Source organism: Leucopleurus acutus, assembly GCF_964270905.1.
Source record: "Leucopleurus acutus genome assembly, chromosome: 3".
In the NCBI taxonomy this organism is placed as follows: Eukaryota; Metazoa; Chordata; class Mammalia; order Artiodactyla; family Delphinidae; genus Leucopleurus; species Leucopleurus acutus.
In genome coordinates, this window is record NC_139145.1 from 58122187 (window position 1) to 58144447 (window position 22261).

Here is a 22261-nt window from a genome sequence, read left to right on the forward strand (position 1 = left end):
ACTTATTGCCTTTTCCTCCCAAAGAGGTAATGTTCCCCTGCCCCAATCTACTGAATCTAGCTCAAATCCCAGTGGGGACTTGATTGGGAGTCCTGAAGACCTGGACAAAAAGATCCCTGCTTCCACCTTGATGCCTCTCTACTCCCTGGGCTCTTTCTTCTTTTTGCTCTCTGCTATGTTTCAAGCAGAGAGTCCCTTTCACTGTGGATTAGGGAGTAGATGATACTGTGGGGCAAAGATATTAGCTCCCCTTAACCTAGAGTTAAAGTGTTCCAGACCCCGGCCCCTCACATTCAGGAAGAGTAGAGAAAGCAGCCACCGGGGTTTAGGTGCACCTTGTGCACAAGAGCCTTCCACATGATCCACATTCCAGTCGTGTGTTTCCACAATACCCTGCCTCTTGATCACTTACTTTCAATTCTTACTCTCAGATAAGGGCATAACCCACCTCAAGTACTAATCCGTGAAAACTCCCTGGTTAGTTCACAAAACACTTCTACAGCATAGCATCCACCACATGGTTACCACTCACAGAAGTGGTGACATCACTACAGGCTCTTACAGAGAGACCAGTACTCTCTGAGACATGGCCCAGCCACACGCCTGCCTCAGAACAACCCTCAAGCGTTGGCTGAGCCTGCAAAGGTCTCACCTCTAGCCCATAGAGAAGATCAGAGGGTGGGCAACTTGGGCGAACAGGTTCCCCTGCCATAGGTGCACTGGGTGACTTCACCATCATGAAGCTATCGCTCCGAGTGGGTGCAGAAGCCAAGGGTGTACAGCCGTGAGAGTGGCCGCCCACATCAACAAACTTGATAGGATCATCTGACCCTAGCTGGATTCGGAGGATCCCATTGGAAGGAGGAAGCCCCTCTCTCCTTCGAGATCGGGTGAGACAGGCACAGGTGCCAGCAGGAAAGCAGGTCACTCCACAGGCAGCCCCACGCAGGCACTTCGAGATTAGTGCCACGAATGAGCCAAAGGAGACAAAGCAAATTGCCACTAGAGATACAGCCAAGTACAGGGTCAAGCGGGATTCTCCTTCCCTTGGAGCTGAAGATTCTCGAAGATCAGGGACAACTGGATGAGTGTCTTCTTCCAAGGACACCAGGAGAGTAACGGAGGTAGAGAGTGGTGGGCTACCACTATCCTTTACCACAATGACCAGCTTCTGCGGCGGGAGATCAGCTGGGATGGGAACAGCCGTCCGCACCTCCCCAGCATAGCGGGAGACTGCAAACAGGCTGGGATCTGGGGCCTCCAGGAGCTGATACGAAACCCAAGCGTTGTAACCCGAATCCAAGTCCACAGCGGTCACCTTTGTAACTAGGTGTCCAGCACCAACTGATGGAGGCAGTGCTTGTGGACATAAGGAACCAGGTCGGGCTCTAGGGCGGAGCACAGCTGGCGCATTGTCATTGAGGTCCAGTACAAATAGACGAACTGTCACGGTGCTACTAAGGGGTGGGTTGCCCCGATCCCGGGCCTGCACCTCAAACTGCAGTGTCTGTGTTTGCTCATAGTCAAAGGATCGAGTAGCATGAACAGCTCCCGTCTGGGGGTTCAGAGAGATGAAGGAGGAAGCTGACACATCTCGATTTCTGGGCTCTAGGAGAGAGTAGGAGATAAGGGCATTCAAGCCAGAGTCTGGATCAGAGGCTGCAAGGGAGCAAAGCAGGTCCCCTGGGCGATTGTTCTCTGGAACAAATACTTCGTGTGATCTCTGAAAGAAAGAGGGTGGGTTATCATTCACATCTGAAATATTGAGGAAAATGGTCCTGTGGGTACTCAGAGGAGGGCTCCCAGCATCAGAAGCAGTGACCATGATATCATAGCTGGATTTGGCCTCTCGGTCCAAGGGTCCAGCAGTCACCAGGGAGAACTGGTTCTTGAAGGCAGACTTGAGGGCAAAGGGCAAATGGTCAGGAATACGGAGGCTCACATCTCCATTTGAACCTGAGTCGGGGTCCTGCACACTGATGAGCGCCACCACGGTGCCAGGTTCCGCGCTCTCAGGGAGAGTCCCAAGCTCTGAGGTCACTGTGATGTGGGGGGCGTTGTCATTTACATCCAGGAGATCCACCCGAAGGCTGCAATGCTGCTCCATGGCTGGAGAACCCCCATCTCGAGCCCGAACATCAAATTCATAGTAATTCTCGCTCTCAAAGTCTAGGGGCCCCTGAAGAGTAAGCTTTCCATTAGTGGGGTGCAGGCTAAAGAGATTTCTCACACGATCAGGGGTGTGACCACTGAAAGAAAAGGTGATGTTACCACTGGGACCCAGGTCTGGGTCAGAGGCATTGAGCTGGATGAGTAGCATGCCGGCTGGCGCGCTCTCCAAAACGCTAATCCTGTAGCTGGATTGCTGGAAGGCTGGGGCGTTGTCATTCACGTCCAGCACTGACACCCGGAGCTCCGCTGTGCCAGATCTCGGGGGGTTCCCTCCATCCACAGCAGTCAGCACTAGGCGGTAGTCTGATTGCTTTTCCCGATCCAAAGGCTTCTCCAGGAGCAGCTCTGGGACCAGGCTGCCGTCGCTGCGCTTCTTGACATCCAGTGCAAAGTGTTCATTGGAGCTTAGTCTATAGCTGCTGATGGAGTTGCTCCCCACATCTGCATCCTGAGCCTTTTCCAAGGGGAAACGCTGTCCTGGAGGAGCTGCCTCCCCAATTTCCAAGTCCAGCTGCTGCCGAGGAAATCGGGGGGCGTGATCATTCACATCCACGATTTCTACCTCTGCTCGGTACATTTCCAAAGGCCCTTCTGTTACAAACTCCAGGGGCACGATGCAGCTGGCACTGAGCCCACACAGTGCCTCTCGATCGATTGGATTCTTGATGAGCAGGGCACCGCTGTCCAAATCCACACGGAAGTGTCTTTGGTTCACCTCTCCAGCGACCTGCAGCCTGCGAGCTGCTAAGCTCTCTGCATCCAGCAGGAAATCTTGGGCGACATTCCCTACAAAAGTCCCTTCCTGTGACTCCTCTGGGACCGGGTATCGGATCTGCCCACAAACGTAACCCAGGTGGCAAAAAAGGAACAAAAGGGTAGTCCCCCGGCAGATTTCTACCCAGCTTCTCACCTTGCGGAGCATTGCTGCCGCCCACTAGTTCTCTATCTGGTCCTGAGAAGCCGAAGAAGCCGACCCGCCCCGAACGGCCACAGCAGCTGGAGACACCTATCTCCCTTTCCCCGCGCCAGCTCTGGCGCGGCTGGGCCGGCGCCGCAAGGGTTACGCGCCGTTTTTTTTGCTGGTGGCGGGGTAGATTTGTCTGCCTTCCTCCACCCGATTGGCAGACAGAGGCTCCTGGGCTCAGCCAATAGGCTAAGCAGAGAACGTCCCAATAGCAGCAGGGTAAATGCGTCGCAGCATTGGAAAAAGGAAAGAAAAAACAAAAAACAACCCACCTATCTTTTTGCCTTCCTCCTGTTCAACAGCATTTCCCCCCCCCCCCCCACGGGTTATTACCTCTATGGAGAGGCAGACAACATACACGGTTTTTTTTTTCCTAACACACCAATTCCCAGCCCACACCACCCCGCCCCTTTTCGGTGGGGGAAAACAGCGACAGCCTGAGCCCTAGCAACCTGCAGCCCAGAGAGTGAGTAGCCATTTGAGACTGGTCACTTTGTTCAAGCCAATGTTGTCATCCACCAATATTCTAAATGAGTAGCTTCTGCCTCGCTCTGATTGTATTAGAGCAACAGCTACTTAGAAGCACTGCCTTATACTAAAAACTCTGCCCCTCTGCAGATTATTCAGAAATATAGCCACCTCTTTGCAGAAAAGGCTTACACATTAAGGTAGCCTATTAAATTTATGCAGTACACATTTTTGTTGTAACAGAAGGCGCAGCAGAAACCAAACCTCTCTTATTCAGATACCCACTGGTGGTATACTAAATTGCCATTCATCGATTTCAAGGACAGTATGGAAGGAGGTGAAGGCGGGGGGAGGAAACCGGGAGAGAGAGATGTTCCAAATCAGTAAAGAATCAGTTTGTCTGGGAGACGCTAAGGACTACATCTCACTTCCTGGCAGAATGCTAATGTTCACAGATTTAATAGCTTCCGTGAATGATTGAGATCTGCTACCAAAAGCACAGTGCCTACAAATCTCCTTTATTTGACACCACTGTATGCTTGATATGTTGTTAATTACCAACAGTGACTGTTTCAAAAGAGCAAGTTTTTCACTTAGCCCTAGGGGGCCTTTTGGCAAGGGAGACTTGATCTCACCCCACCCCTACCCTGATCCAGACCCTCCCTGGAACCTGGCTACCACCTTGCACAAATGCAGAAACATCGTTCAATTCACACTGTAGTTACCTGCAAACTGTAGTTCAAGTCGCAAACACACCAGAGCACAAAGAGAAAAATCCAGCCTGATTTGGACATGAGATTTTTTAAATTCATCTGAATCCTCACATAGGCTACCAAAACCAGTGGCAAAACCTGAGGTTATCCTCCGCAGGTGTTTTCCCAAGCCCCTGATCCTCAAGAACATCCTTTTGATGGTGAGGCCAGCAACCAACACTCTGCTCTCAAAGGGAGGTATCTGCTTTCTGTGTTCTTTTACTCCCAAACACCTAAACCTCCTCCCATGGGAATGACGGAGATGTCAATCAATCTGACCCACCAGGTGGTTATGCCAGGATTCACTATCTCAGTGGAATGACACCATTAGCCACCCACGCTGGGTCAGTCACAATGGAGAGGAGTAAGGAGGGTCATCCTTGACTCATTCCTCTCCCTCATTCCCTTTATCATGACAATGAATGAGTGCTGATAATTTCACTACAGTTACCTCCATCTATACTGTCACTGTGCTGGTTCAAGCATTTATCAATCTTCTCAAATACTATAATAGCCTTCTAATTTTTTTTTGTCTACAGTCCCAATATCCCCAACCCATTTCATTTGTGGCTGCCAGAATAATCTCTCCAAAACAAACAAAAAACCCTGATGACATCACATTGATGTCTCTTCAAAATTCTGCAATGACTATCATGGATATAGAATAAAATAAAAACTCCTTGGCATGGCATAAAGGTAACTCAAGATTTAACTCCTGCCTAATTGCTTCACTTTATCTCCTGCAAAGATTGTTTTACAAACACACTTTAAGGTTCAGCAATAATGAAAAATCATAATCCTTCTGCATGGAATCTCCTGCAAGGGTCCCTCTCTACCCCCTTTTCCCCTTTATTATTTGACAAACTACTACTCAACCTTTTGTTCTCAGATCAAGCATCATCACCTCTATGAAGTCTCCCTGGTTTCCCCAGGCTTAGGTGTTTCTTTTCCTTTGCTCCCATTGCTTCTTGTATTATACAGATCTCCATTATCGTTTTTGTGGGTGTGTGTGCGTGTCTGTCTCCTACAGTACCCTGCGTACCATAGCGGCAGGGACTGTGTCTTTTTATCTTTTAAAGTGTCTGGTACATAGGGATATTCAATAAATGGTGAAATGATAATATCACTAATTATTAGTTCAACAAATATCTACTGAATACTTGTACTTTATATGAGTACTTTATATTGAGTATACATTTTATATGCATTACTTTTCACTCTTACACAATTTTGGAAGATTTTATAGATGAAAACACTGAAGATCAGAAAGGTTAGGAGACTTGTGTAAAGCTCAACTAGTAACTGCAGTACTAGGATCTCCCCACTGCCACCTCTGGTCTCTCTAGAAAGAAATAAAGCCTCTTTCTATAACATCTTTCTTTTTTTTTTTTTTAACATCTTTCTTTTTTTTAATGTATTTATTTTATTTTTGGCTGCACTGGGTCTTTGTTGCTGCGCACGGGCTTTCTCTAGTTGCGGCGAGCGGGGGCTACTCTTCATTGCGGTGTGCGGGCTTCTCATTGCAGTGGCTTCTCTTGTTGCAGAGCACAGGCTCTAGGCACACCGGCTTCGGCAGTTGTGGCACGTGGGCTCTAGAGCGCAGGCTCAGTAGTTGTGGCACACGGGCTTAGTTGCTCCACGGCATGTGGGATCTTCCTGGACCAGTGCTTGAACTCATGTCCCCTGCATTGGCAGGCGGATTCTTAGCCACTGCGCCACCAGGGAAGCCCCTCTTTCTATAACATCTTAAATCATTTTTCTACCAGTTTGTCATCCCTGTAACCATAAACTCGTCCTTTACTGATGCCTTTAATATCAAAGAACTAGACCTCTTATAGGTCTCAATCCCTTTTATTTGCAAGTTCACAGCAAAACAAACAGGCATACAATCTATATTACTAGAACTGGAAGATCATAAAGCCTAAATCCTACACATCCTAGACTTGACCTTTTTATGCCAGGTATGTGATTCTCCCCTCTCTAGATTTTTAAACACCTTTATTGAGCTATATAAATAATATATACTTATATAATTATATATTATTATATATAATTCATCCATTACACCATATGATTCATCCCTTTAAAATGTACAATTCAATGGTCTTTAGTATATTCACATATACTAAAATGATGCAACCATCACCATAGTATAGTTATAGAAAAAAATTTTCATTCCCAAAAGAAATCCATTCCCAAAAGAATGGATTTCTAGGCTAGAAATCCATTGCCTAGCTCTAGATTTTTAAAGAAATAGTTGCCCAGGTGCCAGTCGTTGAGGAAGATTTTTTCTTCAGATGACTGAAATATCTTATGTCTTCCTTACAATGCTCTCCTAGAGCTATTCTATATAATATTTTAAGGTTGGGAAATAACATCACAGAATTTTTTAAAGTTCAGTTTGGCCCAATAAGGCTGGCTGCTGGTTCTGTGAACACCAGAATAACACTTTGCTTCAAAAACATGCTAATTGATAGACTGGCAGGTCCTAGGGCAATGCTTTGCAAATTCGTCTTCACATTGAGATCACTTGGGGACCTTCAAAAACTACTGATGCCTGTGTCCCATCCCAAGAGATTATGCTTTAGTCCATCTGGGATGTGGCCTGGGCTTCAGAATTTTTAAAAGGTCCCTAGGTAATTCTGGTGTGCAACCAAGTTTGAGAACATTGTCCAAGGGAAAATGCCAGTTGTTTTCCGGTCTGACCAGAAAAGCAGCAGCTTCTCCTCTCTGGCTTTCATCCTTCCTTAGCCTTTCCATCTATGCCTCTACTTTGTCATCTTTGACTGTCTCCAGGTTTGTTCAATTTCTAAAGTGTGTTTAATTAAGATTTGGAGTGGGTTAAGAACTAATAAAAAATATTAGTCACAGCTAAGAATTTTTTAACACCTTTGATATTCTAGGCACTGTGCATATATTATATCATGAACTAATGTTATAAAACCCTTGTTACTCCCTTTTTGCATATAAAAAAGGGTCTAGAAAAGAGATTAACTTGGCCACGGACTCATAGATGGTAAGTGTCTAACTGCCAAACCCAAGGCTTGATAGCAATAATACACTTATTAGTAACAAAGTAACAGTTGTTCTCCCACAAATGGAAGTGTGTTTAATTTCACTCCAAAACAAAGACCTGCACACCATCCTGAATAAATGAAAGCTTTATCTTTTTCTCAGGATATGAATTTACCTACCTTTCATACTATGTGTATACCCAAGAAAAATGATGAAAGGATAGGAAATGACACTCTGGGCAAGAAGAACTTTCATTTTGTACTTTACGTTCTTCCAGATTGTCTGGATTTATCTTCGAAATAAATGATTACTTTTACTTTTATAATGAATGGTGGTTACCTTTGGATTTGGAGAATATAATTAGTTTTCATTTTTTCTTATACTTTTACATATTTTCCAAATTTTCTATAATGCACATGTATTACCATAACAAAACATTTTTTGTGAGTAATGTCCACATAATTTCAGCACTGTGCTTGAAATAAAATTAAAAGGACCCTAGAATTTTATTTCTTTCATAGAAAGTCATCTGAGAATGAGGTACAGGATCTGTGTAGTCAAAGGAAAATTATCAGCAAACCATTAGCTTTAATGCAGATGTGGCAATCATTTGAAAGCTGGACAGATGAGGTAGTTCTTATATTCCTAGCAGCTGCCACTGGTTAGAGGTATTCACCAGCTTGTACTCAATGCAAATGACACCAAGCTCAGCTCTTGAGTGCTGAGAGGTGAGTTATAGCTTAATAGCCCTTTAGCAGGATTGGTTAGTTGCTATGGCAAGTGAGTACTGAGGGTGTGAATTGTGTCCACAGATAAGTCAATTAACTCCACACTGTGTGGAACCACAAACCACACTCTAGCTGGGCCATCCCCCTCCCCCAAAGGCACGACGTTTGATCTGGGAAAGGCCAAGTGAAAATGCGGACGCATCATTAGGAAAACATCTTGATCACTGAAAATAAAGGTGGCTACATACTTTCCTGAAACTGATGCAGGAATCAAAAAGCATTAATATCATTCCAGGATGACTTGCTAACCCTTACCTGTCCGGGAGGGGAGCTCTCTGCACCCAACACTTGCCTATAGAACACTGGATCGAGGCTCCGCAGAGTGTTCTGGCGGCTGGCCAGTGGGCTGGCGGCACCTGGTTTCTTCAGCAGCGGGTCGCTGCGTCTCGAGTCAGTGGTGAGGTACACCTGATGGTAAAGGTGTGGAGGCAACAGGCCTCCCCGCACGGCGTCCGCGTGCAGAGAAGGCCCTGGTGTTCGGTACAGGGAGCTCACGGGAGCTCGGTATAGGTCCCTGGACTGCTTCCATTTGTAAACTTTGAATACAATCACTCCCAATACTGTGACTGCGAACCCCACGGAGACCAGGATTAAAGAGAGAAGTAGATAAAAGGTGAGATTTTTATTCTGCTCCCTGGGGGCAGAGCCGGAGGGGAACTCAGCTCGGGCTTCAGGAGATTCCTCGATTACTGACACAGTCAGGGTCGCGGTGGTGGACAGCGACGGCTCCCCATTGTCTTTGATCAAGACCGTGAGAGTCTGCCTGGGCGAATCTGTATCCTGGACTGGGCGGGCAGTGCTGACTTGACCCGTGTGAAGTCCCACAGCAAAAAGGCTCTGGTTGGGGGCTCCCAAGAGGCTGTAGGAGAGCCAGGCGTTGTGCCCTGAATCCGGGTCCCAGCCTACCACACGCGTGACCACGTGGCCTGCAGACGTACCTCGAGGCAGCATCTCCACCGAGCTCTGGCCAGGCCGGGGGTATAGGACCTGGGGGGCATTGTCATTGCGATCAGTGACAAATATGTTCACGCTGATATTGGTGGCCAGGACAGGAGTGCCCCCATCGCTGATATGAGCTGTTAATTCGAACGCCCGCCGATCCTCATGGTCCAGGGGCACTAAGGATGACACGACGCCACTGTCACGATTTATCGTGAAATAGCGACCCACTAGCCCTATTTCAGCTCCTTGCTCCAAGAGAAAGAAGGAAAGGCGAGCATTCTGCGGGGCGTCAGGGTCCCAGACACTTAGGTTTAGTATTGGAACACCGGGGAGGTTATTTTCCTCAACGTAAACATCGTAGGAAGACTGGGAAGATTGTGGAGGGTTGTCGTTGATGTCGGACACTTGCACCTGCACTGTCGTGAGCGCTGAGAGGGAAGGGGTTCCCGCGTCTCGAGCCGTGATGCTGAGGTTGTATTCTGGCACAGTCTCCCGATCCAGGGCTGCGCTGGTTTTCAAAGTAAAGTAATTCTTGAGGGAAGATGTAAGGCTAAAAGGGAGACCTGGTGGAACCTCGCAAGTCACCAGCCCGTTCTCCCCAGCATCCAGATCGGTAACACTGAGCAAAGCAATGACAGTTCCTAGGGGTGCATCCTCAGGGACTGGGCTGTACACGGAGGTGACTGTGATCTCCGGGGCATTGTCATTTACATCCACAACCTCTACCAAAACTTTACAATGTGCTCCCTCAGGACTGGCGCCCTTGTCTTTGGCCTGTATGTAAATCTCATGGAGTTTGGCGTCTTCGAAGTCCAGTCGACCCTTGACGGTCAGCACCCCAGTTACAAGGTCTAAGGAGAATAGTTCCCGCACGCCAGCGCGGTTGTGGCTGCCGAAGGAGTAAATGATTTCGCCGTTGGGGCCTTCATCCAGATCCGTTGCATGGACTTGCACGACGCGAGTGCCGGGGGCTGCATCCTCCAGGACGCGCGCCCGGTACAAGGACTGGTTGAAGGTGGGCGCATTGTCATTCGCGTCCAGCACGACGATTCGAATAGGAAGGCTGGCCGAGCGAGCCGGAGTTCCTCCGTCCAACGCTGTCAGCACCAGCTGGAGATTTGGTTCTCGCTCCCGGTCCAGGGCGCGCTCCAGCACCAGCTCCGCGTACTTGGTGCTATCTTCCCGCGTCTGCACGCGAAGCGCAAAGTACTCATTTCGGCTCAGCTCATAGGTTTGTAAAGAGTTGCTTCCCACATCTGGATCGTGCGCGCTCTCGAGCGGAAAGCGCGTCCCCGGCGCCACAGCCTCGCTAATCTCCAATTTCATTTCCCGGGTAGGAAAAGAGGGATTGTTGTCGTTGATATCCTGGATCACCACTTCCGCGCTGAACAGCTCTAGCGGCCTCTCCACTACCAACTCCAGAGTTATGGTGCAGGAGGGCAGCGTCCCACATAGCTCCTCTCGATCCAGGCGGTCGTTCACGAACATCTCTCCCGTCTCCCAGTTCACCTCAAAGAATCTTCGGCTAGCTCCGGACACCACACGGAGCCTGCGGGCTGACAGGCTGCCGAGATCCAAGCCAAGGTCCCTAACCACGTTTCCCACCGCGAAACCCTTCTCTCTTTCCTCCAGGATCTCATAGCGAATGACGGCGGCGGAAGCCTTATGCAAGGCACCAAGAAGAAGCAAAACTCCCACCACACTCCCAGTGCTTACCAGTCCACTTCTCCAGGCCTCTGGGACCATCTCACTCAAAGACAGTTCCTCTTAGCGGGGTCCAGATTGGCCCGGCTTCTTTCCTGAGAAACTTTCAGCGGGTTAACGCTCGGGCGCTGGGCTCCGAGTCGGACATGGCTTTCTGGATGCCGTTGATTTGCTCGCCGGCTATTCAGTCTCTGCCTCATCCCGCGGCGCCAAGTGGGGACGGGCCGGGGCCAGATCTCCAGCTTCTTCATTGGCCGACAGCGGCACGCAGAGTCCCAGCCAATAACTGCACGAAAAATGCGCCAGCGCCCGGCTCACTGAGCGGGACCAGCGCTAGCGCCAGGAGTTTCTTTCCTTTGGCTTCCTTCCAGAGTTTACAGCCAGAGCTCCTTGGCAGTATCCGCGCATCGGAAACACACCTTAGCTGTAAAGCTAACTGCAGGGTGATGGAGATGGCCTTTCTGCCAGTCTTCAAGCCGAACTAGGGCCTATTAAACACCTCAACCGCTGACTTTAACACTTCAAATCCCAAGAAGGGGGTTCAAACCAAACCGAAAACGACACAACGTTATCTGGTTTGTTGGAGGACTAGGTACAGCTTACCTAGCTGGACCATATTGTGGCGAGGCATTTAGCATTTCTGTGGAGGTGTTGATAATTTCAGTTGTATCTTTACCAAATGAGACTGTAGAACTACGGGTCACTTCCTCGGAGAAAATCTACAGGAGCTACCAGCTGTTTGGTTTAACTTTGTTTTATGAAATTTAAAAGTACAATTCAGATTTCTTTTTAAATTGGATGTTGTTGCTTAGCTCTTATTTCTTAACAACCAGGGAGCAATGTGAAATTTCTATGCTGTTTGTCCCAACAAGCACAACCTCAATCAGAGAGCATCTCTAAAGTTTCCCTTTACTTGATCAATTTGTTTCTCAAGATCATACGGCATACCACAGAGAGAAATTGCATTGCTAATAAAGGATAATACCCCCTCTTCACTCCCCTTCCCCACCCAAAAAAAAACATAAAAGAAAAAGAAAAAAGACCAGGTTTTATTTACCACCTGGGGCCTTTATAAAATGATTGGGATATCAGAAATACAAAGCCTTTAGCCACAGAATAAAGAGCCTGAAGTTTTCTGCATTTAGGATTGTAGTCAAACAAAATAGTAATGATTAGGATAATGAATAAGAGAGTCAGCTATGATATAAGTTAGAACTGAGTTGTACATCCTTAGACAAGAAACTACCCTCTAAGGGTTCCTGAGTTCCTATCTTATTAAATGAATAAGGCAGATAAAATCCTGGCACATAGTAAGTCTTAATTAATGATGCACATCACCCCATTAGATACTAGATGTAAAGAACCTCATACTATTTCTGTACGCTTATCTTGGACACCACTTTGGTTGCATATAGTCCCTTTCTGAATTTTAACTGAACCTTGAGGAAGGGTGGTAGGCAGAGAGGTTAGATAGGTATATAGGAAGTATATATAGGATATTTATTGAAGAGATGAAAAGCCGTATTTGACCTGTCTCTCTTTGTCCTCAATACTTTCTCTCTTAAAACCTCCAGTTTTAAATACTCAAATTTGACAATTGTCCATACCACCAAGAAGGCTGATAGGTATTAGAAGATTAGAATATAGAATTTAGAACATATATAGTAGCCCAGCCACTTGCTACTCAGTGTGAGCCAAGGACCAATGGCATGGGCATCACCTGGGAGCTGTTAGAAATGCAGAAATGCCCCACTCCAGACCTACTGAATCAGAATTTGCATTTTAACAAAAAGCCAGGGTGATTTGAATGTAAAGTTTGAGAAGCACTGATCTAGTAGGTTTTTCAGACATACCAATTTATCATTTTTTTCCCTATTCACCATCACTTAATTGACATTCTGGTTTTCAAAAACTAGCTTTTAAAAGCTGAAGTAGTTTCCCCTTTAACAATAAGGCCCATAGTTTTCCTAAGACCTCTTCATAAGCCAGCAGAACCCTCCTTGGATCCATTGTTTACAGTAGCAAGAGTGATCTTAAAATTTTAATTGAATCAGAAGATTCTCCAGCTCAAAACTTCTCAGCAGCATCTCACCCACTACTCTTGAAATAAAATACCAAATCCTTTGCATAGTATCCAAGTTCTCAAGCCTTCCCCTTCTCTCAATATGTTATTACACTGCTTTCAGTGTGGTCCGTCAACCAAGCTCTTCATGCTTTTTTCTCCTAGGAAAGCTTCTTTCCCTTCCTTTCCTTTGCTTATTTCTACAAATCTTTCAGGTCTCAGTTTAAATGTTGTTTTCTAATAGAGGTCTTCCTTAGGCCCCACTTAAAACCAGGATCCTTTGTTATGCTCCCACAGAGAACCTTATATTCTCCTTTATTGAACCTAGCACAATTTAAAATTTTATAATTATATTTTGTTTAAGCATAGTGCCTGCCTCTCCCACTAAAACAATAAAGCTGCAAGAAGGCAGAGACCATGCCTGTTCTGATTATCACTTGCCTCCCCAGTGACTAGCACCGTAGGCACCTGATGCTTAATTTTTCCCAGCTTTATGGAAGCATGATTGACAAACAAAATTATATAAATTAAGGTGTACAACACGATGATTTAATATATGTATATATTGTGAGATGATCAACACAATATAGTTAACACATCCATCACCTCACCTAGTTACCATTTTTTAAGGTGTGTGGTAAGAACATTTAAGACCTACTCTCTTAACAAATTTCAAGTTACACTACAATATTGTTAACTATAGTCACCATGCTGTACATCGGATTCCAGAACTCATTCATTTTATAACTGAAAATGTGTACCCTTTGACCAACATCTCCCCATAATTAAGGCTTATTAATATAGCAATCTTTATGCTAATGGCATAGTAATTATTACATGCAGTAAGGGCTATATATATTCGTGTGTATCCATTTTCCCTAGGAGAAAGCATTTTTGGAAGATACAGTCAGTCTTTTAAGCTACAAGTGGCGCTAGCGAAACTATTTCTTAACCTAATGATTTGAAAGAGAAAACATAGTTTGCCGAAGAGTCAAGCAAGGTGTGGTAATATAACTCACACTGGACCTAAAACTTGCTGTCACCTATATCCAGGGGAAATGGAAGTACCAGTGTACAGGATCAACGGAATTTTCCAGTCTCTATCTTCTTTCCTCTCTGTTTTATAATTCCAAGAGAGCCTTAGATCAACAAGATGCAGCAAACAATTTTAAAATAGAAAGTGAATCTATTATAGTGTTCAACAGTGAGGCCTTAGTGTCAAAAAGACTTGAGTTCCAACACTGGACATTATACTTAGTAGCTATGTAACCATGAAGCTTTTATTTTTAACTTTTATTTTCTTTATCTATAAAATGGGAATAATAATAGTACTCCTTGACATAATCACCGGTATCTCAATCTTTTATTTTAGTCTTTGAACAGCTTTGTACTTACCATACAGCTCACTTGGACAATCGATGATTTTTAGCCATTTTATACATTTACACAACCAATACTACAATCCAATTTTAGAATACTCCTATCAACCCCCAAAATCCTTCATGCCTGTCTGCAGTCAATCCTTGCTCTCACCCCCAGCTTCAGGCAGCCACTGATCGATTTTCTATACAGTTTTCCTTTTTCTAGAAATTTCACAAAAAAGGGAATTATAAAATGCATAGTCTTTTGGATGCTCAACATCACTAATCATTAGAGAAATGCAAATCAAAGCTGCAAATGAGGTACCACCTCACACCTGTCAGAACGCCCATCATTTAAAAGTCTACAAATAACGCATGCTGGAGAGAGTGTGGAGAAAAGGGAACCCTCCTAGACTGTCGGTAGGAATGTAAGTTAGTGCAGCCACTATGGAAAACAGTTTGGAGGTTCCTCAGAAAACTAAAAATAGAATTACCATATGATCCAGCAATCCCAATCCTGGGCGTATATCTGGACAAAACTATAATTCAAAAAAGATACATGCCTCCCTATATTCATAGCAGCACTATTCACAATAGCCAAGACATAGAAACAACCTAAATGTCCATTGGCGGATGAATGGATAAAGAAGATGTGGTACGTATATACAATGGAATATTACACAGTATAAAAAAAGAACAAAATAATGCCACTTACAGCAACATGGATGCAACTAGAGATTATCAAACTAAGTTAGAAAGAGAAAGACAAATACCATATGATATCCCTTATATGTGGAATCTAAAATATGGCACAAATGAACTTATCTACAAAACAGAAGCAGACTCATAGACATAGAGAACAGACTTGTGGTTGCCAAGGGGTAGGGAGAGAGAGAGGGATGGACTGTGAGTTTGGGGTTGGTTGATGCAAACTACTACATATAGAATGGATAAACAACAAGGTCCTACCGTATAGCACAGGGAACTATACCCAATCTCCTGGGATAAACCATAGTGGAAAAGAATATAAAAAAGAATGTATATGTGTGTAACTGAGTCACTCTGCTGCCACACTGTAAATCAACTATACTTCAATTTAAAAATTTTTTAAAAATGCAAAGCCTTTTGTATCTGGCTTCTTTCACTTAGCATAACGTCACATCCAACTCTTAACCACACCCTCAAAAATGTTCTGTCTCCAAAGTTCCTCATCTAATAGTGGGCACTTCTAGTCTAGTCAAAATCTCTCAGGTCAGGGCTTCCCTGGTGGCGCAGTGGTTTAGAATCTGCCTGCCAATGCAGGGGACACAGGTTCAAGCCCTGGTCTGGGAAGATCCCACATGCCGCGGAGCAACTGGGCCCATGAGCCACAACTACTGAGCCTGCGCGTCTGGAGCCTGTGCTCCGCAACAAGAGAGGCCGCAATAGTGAGAGGCCTGCGCACCACGATGAAGAGTGGCCCCCACTCGCCACAACTAGAGAAAGCCCTCACACAGAAACGAAGACCCAACACAGCCAAAAATAAATAAATTTACAAAAAAAAAATTCTCAGGTCATCCTTAACATCTTTTTCTACATTCCAACATTTAATTCATTACCAGTTCATGTCAATGCTTACTACCTCCAAAATACACTTTGAATCTATCAATTACTTTCCCCTCTACCGCTACCACCTGAGACAAAGTCACCTTAAATACTGTCAGCTTCCTCTCTGGTCTTCTTACTTCCTCATTTGCTTTCCCTAAACTCCATTTCACATGTGGAAACCTGAAGAATCTTTCAAAAATATATATTAAATTATATACTCTCCTTGCTAAACACAGTGCTTGGTACCAGGACTGGCTACATAATTTGCGGGACAAGCACAAAATGAAAACAGGGGGCTCCCTGTTAAAAAATTAGTACAATTTCAAGATGATAACAGAAGAGCATTAAACCAAATGCAGGGCCCTTCTAAGGTTGGGAACCAGTATGACTGCACAGTTCACATGACCATGAAAATGGCCTTGCCTGGCCCAGAGAGGCTCTCCATAAGTATCGCCTAATATTATTTTTAAAATATTAGGTAATTACCTAATATTATTTATTCCAAGAGGATTAATAATATCAAAAAATCTTATTCATGATACTATGAAATTAATGAATTCAAGGAAAAACATATGTATTATCCCCTAAAAGCCTAAATATCATCTAGTAATCTTTGAATTCAATCTAATTTGCTGATTTGAGGGACATCCTAAGGTCAAATTAAGGGATAATTTAAGTAGAAATTATATAAAAACAGATAATCAATAGATCAACATGTACCACGATGCAGACAGGTGGGATATTCAAGGATTTGGTGGAAGCTGAATGGTTTAGCCTTAATATTTCCGTGAAGCTCATCTGAAGTTTATTTATGTGAGAAAATATTTTGCATACTTTGATTTGAAAAGAAGATCTATGAACCTTAAGAATAAGAAATTATTTCATTAAAATATTTTGGAACTACAATCAGTGATTTAGAGGTCAAAGTTTAAGCAAAAAAAAAAAGAGGTTTAATTCTCCCTTCCATTTGAGTGATAATCTCTTTTAGTCTTGATCACATCAGTACTATTACTGTTCATTATACCACAAAGCTTAAATATGTCAGGAAACTACCCGCAAAAAATTGCTAAATTTGTCCATATGAAAATATCCCAAGAGACCTTAAGTCTCCTTATAGAGATGAAATTTGTTTAATTTTTCCCCAGCATGCTATTATATTGTTACCTAAATTATTATCAGTTTTTTGAAACAGGTAGCCTTGTACGGCTGAGTTATATTTCTAAACGAAGTAATTGACCTCAATATATAATGATAACTTTGAGTGAGAAAGAAGTGTGACTTTCTGATCTTTAAAACCTTCTGGCAAGATAGAAGTTTAGTACATGATATAGACGCAATCTCAAATCACCGAGACAAGGATGAAGTTTTTATGTACTTTTTATGTACTGGGACAACTGGATAGCCACTTAGAAAAAAAAGAAAAAAAGATAAAATTAGTTCCATACCTCAGCACACACAAGAATAAAGTCCATATAGATCAGGGATCTAAATGTACAAACCAAAATACCATACAAATACTAGAAGAAAACTGATGGATTTTTCTACAACCTGAGTGTGGGACAAGGCTTTCTAACTATGACTCAAAACCTAAGTGCAATATAGAAAAGGACCGATTCATTTGGTTACATAAAAATAAAGGGGGAAAAACATTGCAGTGCAAAAATACCATAAACAAAGTTGAAGGCAAATGACAAGCTAGGAGAAAATATTTGCAACTTATATCTTGGACAAAGGGCTAATATCTCTAAACATATAAATAACTTTCTAAAAGACAAAATACTAAAAAAAATCTAGAAGATAGAAAATAGAATAATGAATATAAAACATGAACAACTTTTAGAAAGATAAACTGGCTCTTAAACATATGAAAAGGTATTTAACTTCAACAGTAATGAGAGAAATTCTAATTAAAATGATTTTGAGATTTTAAAAACTGATCAGATTGGCAAAAATTAAAAAGCTTGACAACATATTCTATAGATGAGGCTATGGGAAAATAAACATTCTCCTCTATTGGAATGCAAAATGGTACAATCTGTATATAGGGAAATAGTTATATCTAACAGAACTACATATGCACTTGCCCTATGACTTAGCAATCACACTTTTAGAAATTTACCCTAAATATACACCTCAAAAATTATGAAAATACATATATGAACCAAGTCATTCATTACAGCATTATTTGTAACTGCAAAAAGACTGAAAGCTACCTAAATGGAAAACTATAGTTAGTTGAATATACTATGATACGTACACATACAATGGAGTTTTATGAAGCTACAAAGAAAGATCTTTGTAAAATGATATAGAATGATTTCCAGAATATATTGTTAGTGCAAAAAGCAAAGTGAAGGGCTTCCCTGGTGGCGCAGTGGTTGAGAGTCTGCCTGCCAGTGCAGGGGACACAGGTTTGTGCCCTGGTCCGGGAGGATCCCACGTGCCGCAGAGCAGCTGGGTCCGTGAGCCATGGCCACTGAGCCTGCGTGTCCGGAGCCTGTGCTCCGCAGTGGGAGAGACCACAGCAGTGAGAGGCCCGTGTACCGCAAAAAAAAAAAAAAAAAAAAGCAAAGTGAAAACCTTTTCTTCTGACAATGTAGAACTAGCCATACCACTATAAACAAATAGAAAATTGATGAAAATATTTAGAAAAATGCTTTTAGCCATTGGCTCAAAAGGAGTGCAAGACTGAGAGAAGGGAAGCAATGAGATGAGCCCCAGGATCTGTTATTTTACCTGGAGGCAATTTTCAGAGAAAAAAAGATTTTAAAAAAATGAACAGTGTTTCAGCAACCTGTGGGAAAATATCAAGTGGTCTAACACAAGTGAAATTGGAGTTCTCTAATTTTGTATGTGTGTGTGTGTGTGTGCATGTGATAAATAGTATTTGAATAAATATAGCCTCAAACTTCCTAAATCTAAAGAAAATTATAGACCCACAGAATCAAGAAGTTCAAGTATGCTACCCCAAGTAGGATTAAACACACCACAAAGAAAATGCACCATAAAGAAAACACACAATGAAGAAAAATACACCAAGGTCCATCATAATCAAATTTCTAAAAACCATTGATAAAGAGAAAAATTTTAAAGCAGTCAGAGGAAATACAGAAGAACAAACATAAGAAAGATTGCAGACTTTGCATCAAAAATAATGCAAGGCAGAAGAAAGAGGAAGAATATCTTTAAAGTGCTGAAAGAAAAAAATTGGCAACCTAGAATTCTATATTTAGCAAAAGTACCTTTCAAAAATGAAAGTAAAATAAAGATTTTTTGTTCAGACAAACAAAAACCTAGAAAATATATAACCAGAAGATCTATACCACAAGAAACATTAAAGAAAGCTCTTTAGTCGAAAGGAAAAGTGACACCGATGGAAACTTGGGTCTGGGTAAGGAATCAGTGACAGAAATGATAAAAATGTAGGTTGCATATTAAAGACTTTTCATGTTTAAATTTCTTTAAAAGATAAATGATTACCTAAAGCAAAAATAATAACAACATACTGTGGGGCTTAAAATACTACAGTAGTAAAATGTGTGGCAACAATGGCACTAAAAAACAAAGTAGGGGAAATGGAAGTATACTGTTAAAGTGGTGTAATATTACTCAAATTCTGTTACATTTATGATCATAAGTTAAAGATGCATAGTGTAAACCCCAGAACAAACACTTAAAAATCAAAGAGGATACTTAATAAACTAATATCAGAGACAAAACAGAATACTAAACAATAACCAAGAAGAAGGCAGGAAACGATCAAAGAAGAAATTAACAATGGATGGAGGGCACACATGGGCAGTGAACAGACACCAATTGCTGCCCCCACCAAACCAGAAGTCTGCTGCACCTACACACACCATATCAAGGGGATAACAGACAGCACACACTGAGGAAAGAGGCAGCAAGCACCCAAACTAAAAGCAGCCCCCTGATTCCGGACAAATTGGTGGAGTAGAAAAACTTGAGCCCACTTCCTCTCACGAAAACACCAAAATCCCAACTGCTGAACAACCATCAACAAAAAAGACTGGAACCAACCAAAAAAGATATTTTACATCCAAAGACAAAGAAGAAGCCACAACAAGATGTTAGGAGTAGCACTTTCATGATATAAAGAAATCCCATAGGGAGTTCCTTGGTGGTCTAGTGGTTAGGATTTGGTGCTTTCACTGCAATGGCCTGGGTTCAATCCCTGGTCAGGGAATTGATATCCTGCAAGCTGCATGGCATGGCAAAAAAAAAAAAAAAAAAAAAAAAAAAAGGAGGAAGAAATCCCATGCCCACTGGGTAGGCAACTCACAAACTGGAAAAAAAATTATATTGCAGAAGATCACCCAGAGGAGTGAGAGTTCTGAGCCCCACGTCAGGCTCCCCAGTCTGAGGGCCTTGCATTGGGAGGAGGAGCCCCCAGAGCATTTGGCTTTTAAGGACAGTGGGGCTTGAGTGCAGGAGCTCCACAAGACTAGGGGAAATGAAGACTCCACTCTTGGAAGATGCACACAGATTTCACATGCACTGGGACACAGCACAAAGCAATGACGCCATACAAGCCTGAGCTAGAGCTACCTGCGGGTCTTGGAAGGCCTCCTGGGGAGGTGGGGTTGGCTGTGGCTCACTGTGGGGGTAAGGACACTGGTGGCGGAGGCCCCAGGGAATACTGATCGTCATGAGCTCTCCTGGAGGTCGTCATTTTGGCACTGAGACCTTGCCAACAGTCTGCAGGCTCCAGTGCTGGGACCCCTCAGGCCAAAAAAACAGTGATGGGGAACACAGCCCCATCCATCAGCAGTCAGGCTGCCTAAAGTTGTACTGAGTTCACAGTCACCGCTAAACACACCCCTTGACATGGCCCTCCCCATCAGAGGGACAAGACCCAACTCCACCCACCAGCAGGCAGGCACCAGTCCCTCTCACAAGGAAGCCTGCACAAGCACCTGGACCAACCTCACCCACCAGAAGGCAGACACCAGAAGCAAGAAGAACTACGATCCTGCAGCCTGTGGAAAGGAGACCACAACCACAGAAAGTTACACAAAATGAGACGGCAGGGAAATACATTCCAGATGAAGGAACAAGATAAAAACCCAGAAGAACAACTAAGTGAAGTGGAGATAGGTAACCTACCTGAAAAAGAATTCAGAGATGATAGTAAAGATGATCCAAGATCTCAGAAAAAGAATGGAGGCACAGACCAAGAAGATACAAGAAATGTTTAACAGAGAGCTAGAAGATCTAAAGAACAAGCAAACAGAGATGAACAATACAACAACTGAAATGAAAAATACACTAGAAGGAATCAATAGCAGAATAAATGAGGCAGAAGAACAAACAAGTGACCTGCAAGACAGATGGGTGGAAATCACTGCTGTGGAACAGAGTAAAGAAAAAACAATGAAAAGAAATGAGAACAGTCTCAGAGACCTCTGGGATAGTGTTAAATGCACAAACATTCGCATTATAGGGGTCCCAGAAGGAGAAGAGAGAGAGAGAAAGGGCCCGAGAAAATATTTGAAAAGATTATAGCTGAAAACTTCCCTAACATGGGAAAGGAAACATTCACTCAAGTCCAGGAAGTGCAGACAGTCCTATACAGCATAAACCCCAGGAGGAACACGCAGAGACACATATTAATCAAACTCACAAAAATTAAAGACAAAGAGAAAATAATAAAAGCAATGAGCGTAAAGCAACAAATAACATACAAGGGAACCCCCATAACTTTATCAGCTGATTTTTCAGCAGAAACTCTGCAGGCCAGAAGGGAGTGGCATGATACATTTAAAGTGAGGAAAGGGGAAAACCTACAACCAAGGTTACTCTACCCAGCAAGGCTCTTATTCAGATTTCACAGAAAAATCAAAATCTTTACAGACAAGCAAAAGCTAAGAGAATTCAGCACCAACAAACCAGCTTTAGAACAAATGCTAAAGGAACTTCTCTAGGTGGGAAAGAAAAGGCCACAAATAGAAACAAGAAAATTACAAATGGGAAAGCTCACTGGTAAATGCAAACATACAGTAAATGAAGGAAATCATCCACACACAAATATGCTATCAAAACCAGCAATTGTGAGAAAAGCAGAGTACAAATGCAGGATATTGAAAGTGCATTTGAAATTAAAAGACAAGCAGCTTAAAACAATCCTGTATATATACTATATATATATATACACACTATATATATATATATATATATATACACACTATATATATATACACTATATATATACACTATATATATATGTATATATATACACACTATATATATATACACACTATATATATATATATATATACACACTATATATATATATATATATATATATATATATATCAACCTCATGGATACATGTACCCCAAAGTTCATTGCAGCACTATTTACAATAGTCAGGACATGGAACCAACCTAAATGTCCATTGATGGAGGAATGGATAAGGAAGATGT

General features: G+C 43.1%; 2 protein-coding genes across 2 annotated transcripts in view; both read right to left on the minus strand.

Moving 5' to 3' along the window:
- LOC309958900 (uncharacterized protein) overlaps nt 1-22261 on the minus strand; it is a gene marked incomplete at both ends in the record, with an annotated part of 122729 nt that overhangs the window by 18966 nt on the left and 81502 nt on the right. The gene's annotated exons all lie outside the window — the stretch shown is intronic.
- On the minus strand, nt 497-3094 carry LOC309960199 (protocadherin gamma-C4; the record flags this gene model as incomplete). The annotated part of the gene is made up of 1 exon (XM_082836859.1): nt 497-3094. One exon carries the CDS (start codon nt 3092-3094, stop codon nt 497-499), a length of 2598 nt encoding a protein of 865 aa, XP_082692985.1.